The sequence below is a fragment of the Schistocerca americana genome, chromosome 1, assembly GCF_021461395.2.
Source record: "Schistocerca americana isolate TAMUIC-IGC-003095 chromosome 1, iqSchAmer2.1, whole genome shotgun sequence".
Classification (NCBI taxonomy): domain Eukaryota; kingdom Metazoa; phylum Arthropoda; class Insecta; order Orthoptera; family Acrididae; genus Schistocerca; species Schistocerca americana.
In genome coordinates this window covers 1091540700-1091555622 of record NC_060119.1, presented here as the reverse complement: position 1 = coordinate 1091555622, position 14923 = coordinate 1091540700, and the positions used below count along the sequence as shown (strand labels likewise).

Here is a 14923-nt window from a genome sequence, read left to right as displayed (position 1 = left end):
CACAATGTGCCAGGCCAGTGGATAGGACGCAGGGGACCAACCGAGTTTCCTGCATGCTCTCCAGACCTCCCGCCGCTGCATTTCTTCTTACAGGGCAGAGTAAAAGATGAGGTGTACAAATGTAAACCAAGTAACCTGGACACACTTTGGAATGAGATTGAGGCGGTGTGAGCAAAAATCTCATTGGACACTTTGGAAATAACGTACGGAATCAGTGGTGACTCGTACTCAGAAATGTATTGATGCTGAAGGCCACCAGTTTCAACATAATCACATTTGCAAAGTACATTTATTTTTCCAATCGGACTTTAAGCTTTCCATTTCCAGAAATTTAACATTGTAGAACGGGAAATAAATTTTCTATGACGCTTCAAAGTGTGTATACATTTTTTTGATGCACCCTGTACATTTAAAAAAGATTTCCTGACACTTAAATCTATATTTGATGTTAGCAAATTTCTCTTCTTCCGAAACACTTTCCTTGACATTTCCAGCCTACATTTTATACCCTTTCTACTCCGACCCCCATCAGTTCTTATGCTCCCCACACAGCGAAACACATCTATTACTTTAAGTGTCTCATTTCCTAATCTAATTCCCTCAGCATCGCCTCATTTAATAAGACTACATTCCATTATCCTCGTTTTGCTTTTGATGATGTTCATCTTATATCCTCCTTTCAATATACTGTCCATTCCATTCAAATGCTCTTCCAGGTCCTTTCCTGTCTCTGACAGAATTACAATGTCATCAGCAAACCTCAAAGTTTTTATGTCTTCTCCATGGATTTTAATTCCTACTGCAAATTCTTCTTTTGTTTCCTTTAATGCTTGTTCAATATACAGACTGAATAACATTGGGGATAGGCTACAACCCTGTCTCACTCCCTTCCCAACCACTGCTTCCCTTTCACGCTCATCGATTCTTATAACTGCCATTTGGTTTCTGTAAAAATTGTGAATAGCCTTTTGCTCCCTGTATTTGACACCTGCCATCTTCAGAATTTGAAAGAGAGTATTCCAGTCAACATTGTCAAAAGCTTTCTCTAAGTCTACAAATGCTAGAAACGTAGGTTTGCCCTTCCTTAATCTAGCTTCTAAGATAAGTCGTAGTGACAGTATTGCCTAACGTGCTCCAACATTTCTGCGGAATCCAAACTGATCTTCCCCAAGATCGTCTTCTACCAGTTTTTTTATTTGTCTGTGAAGAAATCACGTCAGTATTTTGCAGCCGTGACTTATTAAGCTAATACTTCAGTAATTTTCACACCTGTCAACACCTGCTTTCTTTGGGATTGGAATTATTATATTCTTCTTGAAGTCTGAGGGTATTTTGCCTGTCTCATACATCTTGCACAGCAGATGGTAGAGTTTTGTCAGGGTTGGCTCTCCCAAGGCTATCAATAGTTCTAATGGAATGTTGCCTACTCCAGGGGCCTTGTTTCGACCTAGGTCTTTCAGTGCTCTGTCAAATTCTTCACGCAGTATCATATCTCCCATTTCATCTTCATCTACGCCCTCTTCCATTTACATGATATTGCACTCAAGTACATTTCCCTTGTATAGACCCTCTATATACTCCTTCCACCTTTCTGCTTTCCCTTCCTTGCTTAGAATTGAGTTTCCATCTGAGCTCTTGATAATCATACAAGTGTTTCTCTTTTCCCCAAAGGTCTCTCTAATTTTCCTGTAGGCAGTATCTATCTTACCCCTAGTGATATATGCCTCTACATCCTTACATCTACATCTTCATCTACATTTGTCCTCTAGCCATTCCTGCTTAACCACTTTGCACTTCCTATCGATCTCATTTTTTAGGCACTTTTATTCCTTTTTGCCCGATTCATTTACTGAATTTTTGTATTTTCTCCTTTCATCAATTAAAATCAATATCTGTTCTGTTACTCAAGGATTTCTACTAGCCCTCATCTTTTTACCTACTTGATCCTCTGCTGCCTTCACTATTTCATCTCCCAAGGCTACCCATTCTTCTTCTACTGTTATTTCTTTTTCCTGTTCCTGTCAATTGTTCCCTAATGCTCTCTCTGAAAGTCTCTACAACCTCTGGTTCTTTCAGTCTATCCAGGTCACATCTCCTTAAATTCCCACATTTTTGCAGTTTCTCCAGTTTTAATCTACAGTTCATAACCAAAAGATTGTGGTCAGAGTCCACATCTACACCTGGAAGTGTCTTACAATTTAAAACCTCATTCCTACATCTCTGTCTTACCATTATATAATCTAACTGAAACCTTCCAGTGTCTCCAAGCCTCTTCCATATATACAACCTTCTTTTGTGATTCTTAAACCAAGTGTTACGTATGATTAAGTTATGCTCTGGGCACTATTCTACCAGGCGGCTTCCTTTTTCATTCCTTACCCCCCAGTCCATATTCATCTATTACTTTTCCTTTTCTTCCTCTTCCTACTATCAAATTCCAGTCCCCCATGTGCCCCATGACTATTAAATTTTTGTCTCCCTACACTATCTGAATAATTTCTTATAGCCCATCATACATTTCTTCCATCTCTTTGTCATCTGCGGAGCTAGTTGGCATATAAACTTGTACTACTGAGGTTGGCAAGGGCTACGTGTCTATTTGGCTACAATAATGTGTTCACTATGCTGTTTGTACTAGCTGACCCGCCCCCGTCCCCGTGACCATGGAACTTGCCGTTGGTGGGGAGGCTTGCATGCCTCAGCGATACAGATAGCCGTCCCGTAGGTGCAACCACAACGGAGGGGTATCTGTTGAGATGCCAGACAAACGCATGGTTCCTGAAGAGGGACAGCAGCCTTTTCAGTAGTTGCAGGGGCAACAGTCTGGATGATTGACTGATCTGGCCTTGTAACACTAACCAAAATGGCCTTGCTGTGCTGGTACTGCAAACGGCTGAAAGCAAGGGGAAACTACGACCGTAATTTTTCCCGAGGGCATGCAGCTTTACTGTATGGTTAAATGATGATGGTGTCCTCTTGGGTAAAATATTCCGGAGGTAAAATAGTCCCCCATTCGGATCTCTGGGCAGGGACTACTCAAGAGGATGTCGTTGTCAGGAGAAAGAAAACTGGCGTTTTACGGATCGGAGCGTGGAATGTCAGATCCCTTAATCGGGCAGGTAGGTTAGAAAATTTAAAAAGGGAAATGGATAGGTTAAAGTTAGATATAGTGGGAATTAATGAAGTTCAGTGGCAGGAGGAACAAGACTTTTGGTCAGGTGAATACAGGATTATAAATACAAAATCAAATAGGGGTAATGCAGGAGTAGGTTTAATAATGAATAAAAAAATAGGAATGCGGGTAAGCTACTACGAACAGCATAGTGAACGCATTATTGTGGCAAAGATAGACAGGAAGCCCATGCCTACTTCAGTAGTACAAGTTTATATGCCAACTAGCTCTGCAGATGACGAGGAAATTGAAGAAATGTATGATGAAATCAAAGAAATTATTCAGATAGCGAAGGGAGACGAAAATTTAATAGTCATGGGTGACTGGAGTTCGGTAGTAGGAAAAGGGAGAGAAGGAAACATAGTAGGTAAATATGGACTGGGGCTAAGAAATGAAAGAGGAAGCTGCCTGGTAGAATTTTGCACAGAGCACAAATTAATAATAGCCAACACTTGGTTCAAGAATCATAAAAGAAGGCTGTATACATGTAAGAAGCCTGGAGATACTGACAGGTTTCAGATAGATTATATAATGGTAAGACAGAGATTTAGGAACCACGTTTTAAATTGTAGGACATTTCCAGAGGCAGATGTGGACTCTGACCACAATCTATTGGTTATGACCTGTCGATTAAAACTGAAGAAACCGCAAAAAGGTGGGAATTTAAGGAGATGGCACCTGGATAAACTGAAAGAACCAGAGGTTGTACAGAGTTTCAGGGAGAGCATAAGGGAACAATTGACATATTATGAAAACGGAAGAGGATGTAGATGAAGATGAAATGGGAGATACGATACTGTGTGAAGAGTTTAACAGAGCACTGAAAGACCTGAGTCGAAACAAGGCCCCCGGAGTAGACAACATTCCACTGGAACTACTGACTGCCTTGGGAGAGCCAGTCCTGACAAAACTCTACCATCTGGTGAGCAAGATGTATGAAACAGCCGAAATACCCACAGACTTCAAGAAGAATATAATAATGCCAATCCCAAAGAAAGCAGGGTGTTGACAGATGTGAAACTTACCAAACTATCAGTTTAATAAGTCACAGCTGCAAAATACTAACGCAAATTCTTTACAGAAGAATGGAAAAACTAGTAGAAGCCGACCTCGGGGAAGATCAGTTTGGATTCCGTAGAAATGTTGGAACACGTGAGGCAATACTGACCCTACGACTCATCTTAGAAGCTAGATTAAGGAAGGGCAAACCTACGTTTCTAGCATTTGTAGACTTAGAGAAAGCTTTCGACAATGTTGACAGGAATACTCTCTTTCAAATTCTAAAGATGGCAGGGGTAAAATACAGGGAGCGAAAGGCTATTTACAATTTGTACAGAAACCAGATGGCAGTTATAAGAGTCAAGGGGCATGAGAGGGAAGCAGTGGTTGGGAAAGGAGTGAGACAGGGTTGTAGCCTATCCCCGATGTTATTTAATCTGTATATTGAGCAAGCAGTGAAGGAAACAAGAGAAAAATTCGGAGTAGGTATTAAAATCCATGGAGAAGAAATAAAAACTTCGAGGTTCGCTGATGACATTGTAATTCTGTCAGACACAGCAAAGGACTTGGAGGAGCAGTTGAATGGAATGGATAGTGTCTTGAAGGGAGGATATAAGATGAACATCAAAAAAAGCAAAATGAGGATAATGGAATGTAGTCGAATTAAGTCAGGTGATGCTGAGGGAATTAGATTAGGAAATGAGACACTTAAAGTAGTAAAGGAGTTTTGCTATTTGGGGAGCAAAATAAGTGATGATGGTCGAAGTAGAGAGGATATAAAATGTAGACTGGCAATGGCAAGGAAAGCGTTTCTGAACAAGAGAAATTTGTTAACATCGAGTATAGATTTAAGTGTCAGGAAGTCGTTTCTGAAAGTATTTGCATGGATGTGAAACATGGACAATAAATAGTTTGGACAAGAAGAGAATAGAAGCTTTTGAAATGTGGTGCTACAGAAGAATGCTGAAGGTTAGATGGGTAGATCACATAACTAATGAGGAGGTACTGAATAGGATTGGGGAGAAGAGAAGTTTGTGGCACAACTTGACTAGAAGAAGGGATCGGTTGGTAGGACATGTTCCGAGGCATCAAGGAATCACCCATTTAGTATTGGAGGGCAGCGTGGAGGGTAAAAATCATAGAGGGAGACCAAGAGATGAATACACTAAGCAGATTCAGAAGGATGTAGGTTGCAGTAGGTACTGGGAGATGAAGAATCTTGCACAGGATAGAGTAGCATGGAGAGCTGCATCAAACCAGTCTCAGGACTGAAGACCACAACAACAACAACAACAACATTAAACTTACTCCAGCATTATCCTAATTTATTTTGTATTTATAACCCTGAATTCACCTGACCAGAAGTCTTGTTTCTCCTGCCACCAAACTTCACTATTTCCCACTACATCTAACTTCAACCTATCCATTTCCCTTTTTAAATTTTCTAACCTACCTGCCCGATTAAGGGATCTGACATTTCATGCTCCGATCCATAGAACGCCAGTTTTCTTTCTCCTGATAACGACATCATCCTCAGTAGACCCCGCCCGGAGATCCAAATGGGGGACTATTTTACCTCTGGAATATTTTACCCAAGACGATGCCATCATCATTTAACCATACAGTAAAGCTGCATGCCCTCAGGAAAAATTATGGCTGTAGTTTCATCTTGCTTTCAGCCGTTCAGAGTAGTAGCAGAGCAAGGCCGTGTTGGTTAATGTTACAAGGCCAGATCAGTCAATCAAATATTAAATAGACAAATAACATATGAAATTCACGACAACTTAAAGAAAATGCACATGTATTTTTTTTCCATTGTATTACCTCTCAAATGTCATATAAATGAAGTGACTGGGTGGCAGTAAGGAGGAGGCTGGAGCGGGTGGACTGGTAGGGGGAGGGATAGTAGAGTAGAAGTGAGGGACAGTGAAGTGCTGCTGGGGAGCGCACAGGGAGAAGATGGAAAGAGGTTAGGGCAGCTATGTGCGTTTGGGAGGTTAGACAGAGGACAGGGGAGAGGAGATGGGGGGTATTTTTCTATCCTCGACAAAGGCCTTGTTGGCCGAAAGCACATTTTATGACAGTATTTTTGTTGTGCCTATCTGCAACTCAGCATCTCCACTATACGGTGAGCAGCAACTTTCCTTTTCATAATATTGTTACATTCCATCCTGGATTTTCCATTGTTCAGTTACATAATGGACGCGTAAAACTTATCTTGCATTTAACTCTGAATTGCCACAGTCCTGTACATTACTACATGCACATTATGTTGTTTTAATAGCCATATATAGATGTACAAACTTTAAGTAAATCCATGATCCCAACATCGTGGTCTCCCCTTGTGATATCCTTTTTTGTATACTCAGGCCTTTGTTAACAGTATGCTGTGTGGCACTGAGTCATACGTTTCCTGTAAATCTAGGAATACTTAATCTGCCTGATGCCCTTCACATTGCAGGATATCGTGCAAGTAAAGAGCAAGTCGAGTTCTGCTTGAGCGAAGCTTTATTTGTAATTGGCTTCTAGGCACTGGAACTTTCACTGTAATTTCACTGTAATTTGAATCCGGACCCCTTCTGGTGTGTTTTATCCATTTTTCTGCTGTGGAGCACTTGCGTAAAATTCATCAATCGTAGTGAAACTCTTTCCATGGAAATCAATAATAACAATCCTCTTAAAGTCAAGAAACACTAGTGGAAGTCTTTGTGGAAGACGAAAACAACTTGGCATTTTTGGTGAAAAGCAACCAGTTTCCTCCTACTCATTTCATTACTGCTTAATTTCTGGTGTAAAGTGGTCCACTCAAGTCACCACACTAACAAATTAGTGCACAAAATCAATAGAAACTTTTTTTTAGTGGCCCAAACATTGCTGAGAATTTCTTTTGGAGATTAGCTCTTTATTATCATTCAACAAATTACCATTCATCTTCCACAAAGGTTTCTCTCAGTCAACTCTTGGCATAGAATAGACTGTTCTCTTTCTTTATAAATAATAAAGGAGTAAAGGGGGCAACACAAAATGACGAGACTGCAGTTCAGGAGTTCTGTTTTGTGAGGAATGGACTGGTGGTACCTGAAAATTTGAAGCTCGTTGTGAAAGGAGGGTGAGATCCAGAGAAGGGAGTTTTTATGTTTCAGTGATCTCCCACCACTGACCACTCCATCCATACCTCTATCATACCTCTATCCATATCAGCCCACTGACACCATCAGCATTACCTGTGTTTTGACAGCTGCGATCCCTTCGTCGGAATTTCCTTTCCCAATATGCTGAAGATCTCACAGAGGCCTCTCCAGGAAGGCTCTATCCGTCACACCTAGTCCTCAAACAGATTTCCAGCACCATATCCTCCCACATCCCTAATCCTCCCACCACCCAAAAGAATCAGCCAGAAAGGAGCCCCATCCCAGATCAGACCAACTGAACCACGGCCTTCGTCAGGTATTCGACTGTCATTACACACAACAGTGAGGGACATAATACTGTACCTTCTATCAAACACACAGAGAAAACCTAAGGAACTAAGTAGTGAGTAATGATCACTTGAGAATTTAACTACAAAATGTGAACTAATAATGATTAGCTGGTTACCAAAAAGTTGCCATTTATAGGTATGCAAACATCCTGTTTTCAAATTAAACTTAAAAAAGAGGAAAGAAAAATACGGTTTTAACATTCCATTGCCAAAATGGCTTTGAGAGATGGAAAAGAAGCTTGGATTGAGCACTAACAGCTGATTGTGGTTTTTCAAAGCATCCAGTTGGGCATTTCAGCAGTCACAGAAAACCTCAATCTGTGTGGTCACACAAGATTTTGAATCTTACTCCTACCAAATGTGGGTTCAGTGGTTTTGTTGTTGCACCAACTCAATCTGTTATACATTAAGGGAACACTGAAGGATGTCGAAGATTAAGAGTTTACATCCTGTCAGTGAGGAGGTCATTATAGATGGATTACAAGTTTGGATTGGGGAAAGAAATCAGCAAAGTCCTTTTCAAAGGAACTACTGTGGTATTAGTCTGGATCAGTTTAAGGCACCCATGGGAAATATAAATCTGGACAGTCACTTGAGGATTGAAACTGCTGTCCTCTTGAATGCGATTTCAGTGTCTTACCAGTACATTATCTCAGTTTGTAATAGTCAATGTCAATAGTCATCTTAGTTGTATCTCCTCATCACAGCAGATAGGATCCCTCCCAATCCGGGGTCTGAGTGCCCTGCCCCTCCTTTCCAACCTTTCCAAACTTCCTCAGTCTACTCCCTCTGTCTTCCCCAAAGGAGTTAACAGTTACAAAAGCTAGGATAGTTTATTCTACTTTAATTTGTGTCTATATGCAGTACTTGCAGTTTTGCCCCCTGGAGATAAAAATGGTCAACTGTTCCATCTTATTGTAACATTACAGTGCTATATTCAGCACACCACCAGTCATTTTAGAAGCTAGTTAGTTAGTTTTATGTTCCTTGGGTCATATGCAAGATGTATCATAATGATGTGGAATGAGTGATTTTACATTCACATCACAAATTAATTTTGTAAGTATACTTACATACTGAACATCTATAAGTTTTATTATTATTATTGTTATTATTAAATACACACATGGGAGTTAGTAATTTCTACCCACCACCTTCTACACATTACAATACCAAAAATTCTTCAACAAAATAGGGGGAGTTGTCAAGTAGAAATTTTTTTCAGTTTGTTTTCAAAATTTTATTTTGCTGTCTGCATGACTTTTGTATCACTGTGTAACTGATCAAAAATTTTACTTGGAGCATTGCACACCCCTTGCTGGGCTAAATACAACCTTAACATAGACTGTTGAATGTCATTTTTCCTTCTGGTATTGTAATTATGCATATCATTGTTCCTTTTGAACTGCAGTGGATTTTGTTCCAACCTATAATAAACTCAACCCAGGGATACCATTGGGGTGCACGTTGAGTGAGGTCTCACACCACACTCCAACTATGGAGGTTCAAGATTGCATGTAATAGATTTACAACAAACTTTCTAAGGAAATAAATGTACTGTGAAGCAGTAGCCAGAAAGCCCAACTCCTTAAACATAAAAACGAAAACAATCAATTTTTTAAAAAATAATGTAATTGGATAGATAAAAAGATCTACTACCAAGCAGCAGCGGAACACACACACAAAAGAAGATTATAATTGGGAAAGCTTCCAGAGTCAGTGGCTCCTTCTTCAGGCAGAATGGTGGAAGAGAAAGGAAGTTGGGTGAAGGAGAAGGACTGATTGTTGGGGACTGCACCACGTGAGATTTGAAAACCAGAGAGCTTACAGGTGTAACACAGGGTAATATGCAAGACAGAGATTACTGCTTAAACATTATGCGCAAGTTAATAAAAGTGTAGAGTGAAAAGCTAAGTGCATTGTGCATAATAGAGGTGGGAGGGGGATGGTGAAAAACAGACATGTAAGAAAAGAAGGATGTAGAAAACTAAAACAGAGTGACAAAAGGAGTAGTTACTGTGAAGAAATGCTGAGATGGAAGAAATTAATGTAAATTAAGGCCAGGTGAGTGGCAAGAACCAAGGACATGTTATAGTGATAGTGCCCACCTCCTGAGGTCTAAGAAACTTGTGTCTGGGGGAAGAACCCAAATGACAGGTGTGATGAAACAGGCACTGAGGTCACAACTGTCATGTAGAGCATGCTCTGCAACAGGATATTGCATGTTCCCAGTATACATCCTCTGTCATCCTAACTGATGATTTGGTGGTAGTCACTTTGATGTAAAAGGCCAAAAAGTATTTACGCAACAGCGGGTATATGACATGTTGTTTCACAGGTGGCTCTCCCTTTGATAGTATATGTTTTGCCATTTACAGGGCTAGTACAGGAGTTGTTAGGAGGGTGTATAGGGGAAGTCTTACAGTGGGGACAGTCACAGGGGTAGGAGCCACAGGGAAGGGGGATCAGTGCAGAAGGAGCATAGGGTCTGAGAAGAATATTGTGGAGATTGGGAGGTTGAGAAAAGCTATTCTAAGTGTGAGGGCAAAATCTCAGACAGAATAGATATCACTCCGGAGTGTGATTTTAGGAAATCATGGCCTAGTTGAAGTAGCTGATTAATACATTCCAGTCCAGGATAACACTGAGTCACCAGTGGTATACTTTGAAGTTGTTTTTTGGGGGTATCAGCAGTACCAGGATTGGATGTGATGGCTTTGGAACCTGCTTTGGAACTAGGTTGGTGGGGTAATTGCATCCAGTGAATGCTGAGGTGAGAATGGTGGTATATTGCTGCAAAGAGCCTGCATACGAACAAATGTGTTTGCCTTGGATGCCAAGGCTATATGGGAGGGAACGTTTGACATGGAAAGGATGGCAACTGCCAAAATGTAAGTTCTGTTGTTTGTTAGTAGGTTTAATGTGGACAGTAGTGTGTAGCTCGCCTTTGGTTTGGATGAAATCGACATCAAGGAAAGTGGCACAAGATTTGGAATAGGACTGTGTGAAATATAACTGAGAGAAGGTATTTAGAGATTCCAGGAATTTTAACAGGTCGGCCTCATTATGAGTCCATATGGTAAAGATATCTAAACCAATTCAGGGGCTGAAGACTTATGGATCCCAGGAAAGCCCCCTCCTAGCAACCCATGAAAAGGTTGCCACAGGAAGGAACCATCCTGGTTCCCATGGCCGTACCCCTGATCTGGTTGTATGTCTGCCCCTCATAGGTGGGTAGTTGTTGGTAAGCATAATTTTGGTTAAGGTGAGTAGGAAGGATGTCACAGGTTTGGAATCAAGTGGGTCCTGGCCGATGAAATGTTCAGCAGCAGACAGATCATGTACGTGGGGGATGTTGGCATCAATGGTGACAAGCAAAGTGTGTGGTGGGAGTGGGACAGACACAGATTTAAGACAATTTAGGAAGTGTCTACATCTGCATCTACATGGACACTCTGCAAATCACATTTAAGCGTCTGACGGAGTGGTCATCTAACCACCTTCACAATAATTATCTATTATTACATCCTCGTACAGTGTGAGGAAAAAATGAACACCTATATCTTTCAGTGCGAGCTCCGATTCCCTTATTTTATTATGATGATCATTTCTCCCAATGTAGGTCGGCTCAACAAAATATTTTCACATTCGGAGGAGAAAGTTGGTGATTGAAATTTTGTGAGAATATTCTACTGCAACGGAAAACTCCTTTGTTTTAATGATGTCCACCCCAAATCCTGCATCATTCCAGTGACACTCTCTCCCCTATTTCGCAATAATACAAAACATGCTGCCCTTCTTTGAACTTTCTCGATGTCCTTCATCAGTCCTATCTGGTAAAGATCCCACATCGCACAGCAGTATTCTAAAAGAGGATGGACAAGTGTAGTGTAGGTGGTCTCTCTAGTAGATCTGTCACATTTTCCAAGTGTCCTGCCAATAAAATGCAGTCTTTGGTTAGCCTTCCCCACAACATTTTCTGTGTGTTCCTTCCAATTTAAGTTGTCCATAATTGTAATTGCTAGGTATTTAGTTGAGATTACAGCCTTTATATTTGACTGACATATTGAGTAATTGAAGTTTAATGGATTCCTTTTAGCACTCAGGTGGGTGACCTCACACTTTTTGTTATTTAGAGTCAATTGCCAATTTTTGCACCATACAGATATCTTTTCTAAATAATTTTGCAATTTCATCAGGTTACCTTCCATTAGGAAAGTAGGTGCACTCAGAGACTGTGATATTATTTACAAATTACAGAGCACAGCAATCAGCCGTCCTTTTTCTTTTGCAGGTTTTATTTTGCAAATCCAGATTTCAGCTAGTGCATAGCCATTATCAATGCACTATTTTCTAGTCAGTTCCCTGTTGTTCGGGTGTCAGTCACAGTTCTTTGAATTCAGAGAACTGTGACTGACACCCAAACAGGAACAACAGGGAACTGACATGTATCGAGACTAGAAAATAGTGCATTGATAATGGCTAGGCACTAGTTGAAATCTGGATTTGCAAAATAAAACCTGCATTTTGTAATTTGTTTTAATCTTCTCACGACTTTACTAGACAATAAATGACAGCATCATCTGCAAACAACACAGCTGCTCAGATTGTCTCCTAAATCATTGTTATCTTTGATACAGGAGGGAAGTCTCTGTACTATGGGTTGTTAGTACTGATCAACTAAGGCAGATATTCATTTGGTGGGTGCTGTGAAGCCAGCAACTATAGGACAGTGAGGATGATTGGGTTTGTGGATCTTGGGAAGAAGATAAAAGATTGGGGTGTGTAGTTTGGATGGGGTGAGAAGTTCTATGGATTGAGGTGTTAGTCCTTGTGAGGGGTCTGAGGTTTTAAGGAGGGACTGAAGGTCAGTTTGATCACACGGATGGGATCTTGATGGCAGACACTGTATGTAGAGGTGTCAGATAGGTGCCGTTGACCTTCACTAACATACTTCTTTCAGTCAAGTACCATAGTGATAGATCCTTTGTCCACTGGGAGGATAATGATGGAGTCATCAGCTTTTACGGAATGTAGAACCTGGAGTTCTGCAGAGGACAGGGTAGGGTCATGATGTAGGGACCTGAGGATGGGTTGTGAAACAGTGCTGGTTCTTTGATGGCTTGTAAGGGATGATTTTGAGATAGTGGTGGTGGATCAAGTTGGGATCATGGTCAGAACTGTTCAAGGCAGGGTTCAATGGCATATCTGCTGTTGGAAAGGTTTTGGGATTGGGTTGGAAAGTGATATTTCCAGTTGACATTACATGTGAAGGAAAGTAGGTCCTTCACCATAACAGCATGATCAACTGTAGGTTTAGGGCTGATACTGAGACACTTAAAGGACACAGATAATTCAGGAGGGGAGAGGGCTTTAGACAAGAGGTTGAGCACACTGTACTGCTATGACTGGTTCTTGTGATTATAATAATGCATGTAAAGTTCTGGTTAGAAATAACGAATTATTTAGGAACAATGACATGACTCACCAAAAGACAGAACAGGTGCATGAACAAAAGGTACAGTTTTGCTTTTCTAGCTTTCAGAATGAAATTTCTTTCTCAAGCTGTAGAAGAAACACACACACACACACACACACACACACACACACACACACATGCACAAACAAACAAAAAAATACACTATTGGGTGGGGGTGGGCAGTGAGTTACCTTATGTTTCGGACCGGGAGGTTACTGGAGTGAAGAATGTGCTGTAAGAATAGCCCTCATATGTGCAACTAAGGAAAGCTAGTGGTGCTTGGGAGTGTCCAGATGGCACGGGTTATGAAGCAGCCACTGAAATCTCATATGTTGTGCTCTGCTGCATATTGTGTCACTGGGTGGTCCACCTTGTTTTTGGCCACAGTTTGATGGTGGTCAATCAGCCCGGCAGTCTTAACTTTGGGGATCTCACAGGAGGCCTTTGATAAGGCCATTGGCACAAGATCCCCACAGAATAACTTTATCTACCAAGTTCATTTTTGACCCAATCCACATAAGGCCAAGCAGTGAAAGGATGAAAAAATTTTGGGAGAAAGAAGTGGTATGTTAGATGAAATTTCCTCTTCAGATGGACACAACAGACAGAAATTCCATGTAAAGGCAATGATAGCTAATCCTGGGTAGAATACCAATAATGGAAGCAGTAATGTTAACTATACACTGCATAATTGAGTGGTAAATAGGCATGAAAATATTGTTAAAGTTTTTGGACAATGTCCCCCTCCACCTCCACAGCTAACTAGCACAGAACACACTTTCACAAGCACAGGTACATTGTCCCGTGTGAGTAGGAAAATTAAATGACTATATGGTAAGCTGCGACAATGTATGTATGTGTGTGTGTGTGTGTGTGTGTGTGTGTGTGTGTGTGTGTTTTATCTGTATCAGTCATCCCAGAGCAGAACATTGTTGAGCAATGTTTCCACAACCTCAATTATATGGTGAATAGTTACTTTCACTCCTTTCATTATCAACAACAAAAGTGACTGGTTATACAAATTCTTTTGAGTTGCAATAACAGAAATACTGCAATGAGATTTTTTTACTGATTCCTGTAATGCACTACTAAAAGTAGATAAACAAATGCGGTAATTCGATCTGTTATTGACCACAATGCAATTACTTTTATATAACACACAAAAAAGCTATACACCAAACTGATAAAGAAAAAACGAAGTCTGTTTTATACATGCTTTCTCACCTGAGATGGCTAGCTTCACTAATAGAATCCTGGGATGTGGTTGCTGTAGAAGGGGCGCCATTTGAGCTACGTTGTTGCTGCTGCAACCTAAGTGATGTGGGAGTAGGTGCAGAACGGGATGTCTCTTCCCATTCCCGCAGTACACCACAAGTATCAGAACTGCTGTGACGCTGAGCCAGAGAAGTCCAACTGCGGACACGCTGTTTGGCACCTCCTGCTCCAGTAACACTGCCACACACACTATTTCGATGGCTTGATCCTGCACCTGACCAAAGGCTAGCATTGCTGCTTGTTCGACTCATCTGCATTGGAGCTTGTATAGCACGCCATTTTCGTCCAGTCGGATCTGATGGTAGCACTCCAGTGCGGAAATAAATTGTTCTGTCTTCACTTCCTACCGCCCATACCTATCAGAAATGACATAAGAAAAAATAATTAACTAAAATGTATAATGTGAGCTTTTCCAGACCATGATACATTACCATTCTTAGTTTTGTGGCCAGCCAGTGCAATGTAGGTGGCACAGGTGTGTGTGTGTGTGTGTGTGTGTGTGTGTGTGTGTCCTAAA

At 40.9% G+C, this 14923-nt stretch overlaps 1 protein-coding gene across 1 annotated transcript in view; it reads right to left on the bottom strand.

Moving 5' to 3' along the window:
• LOC124618072 (tectonin beta-propeller repeat-containing protein) overlaps positions 1-14923 on the bottom strand; it is a 209603-nt gene that overhangs the window by 148520 nt on the left and 46160 nt on the right. The window contains exon 7 of the mRNA XM_047145316.1: positions 14356-14762. Coding sequence (XP_047001272.1) covers positions 14356-14762 — 407 coding nt within the window. The remainder of the gene's footprint in view (positions 1-14355; positions 14763-14923) is intronic.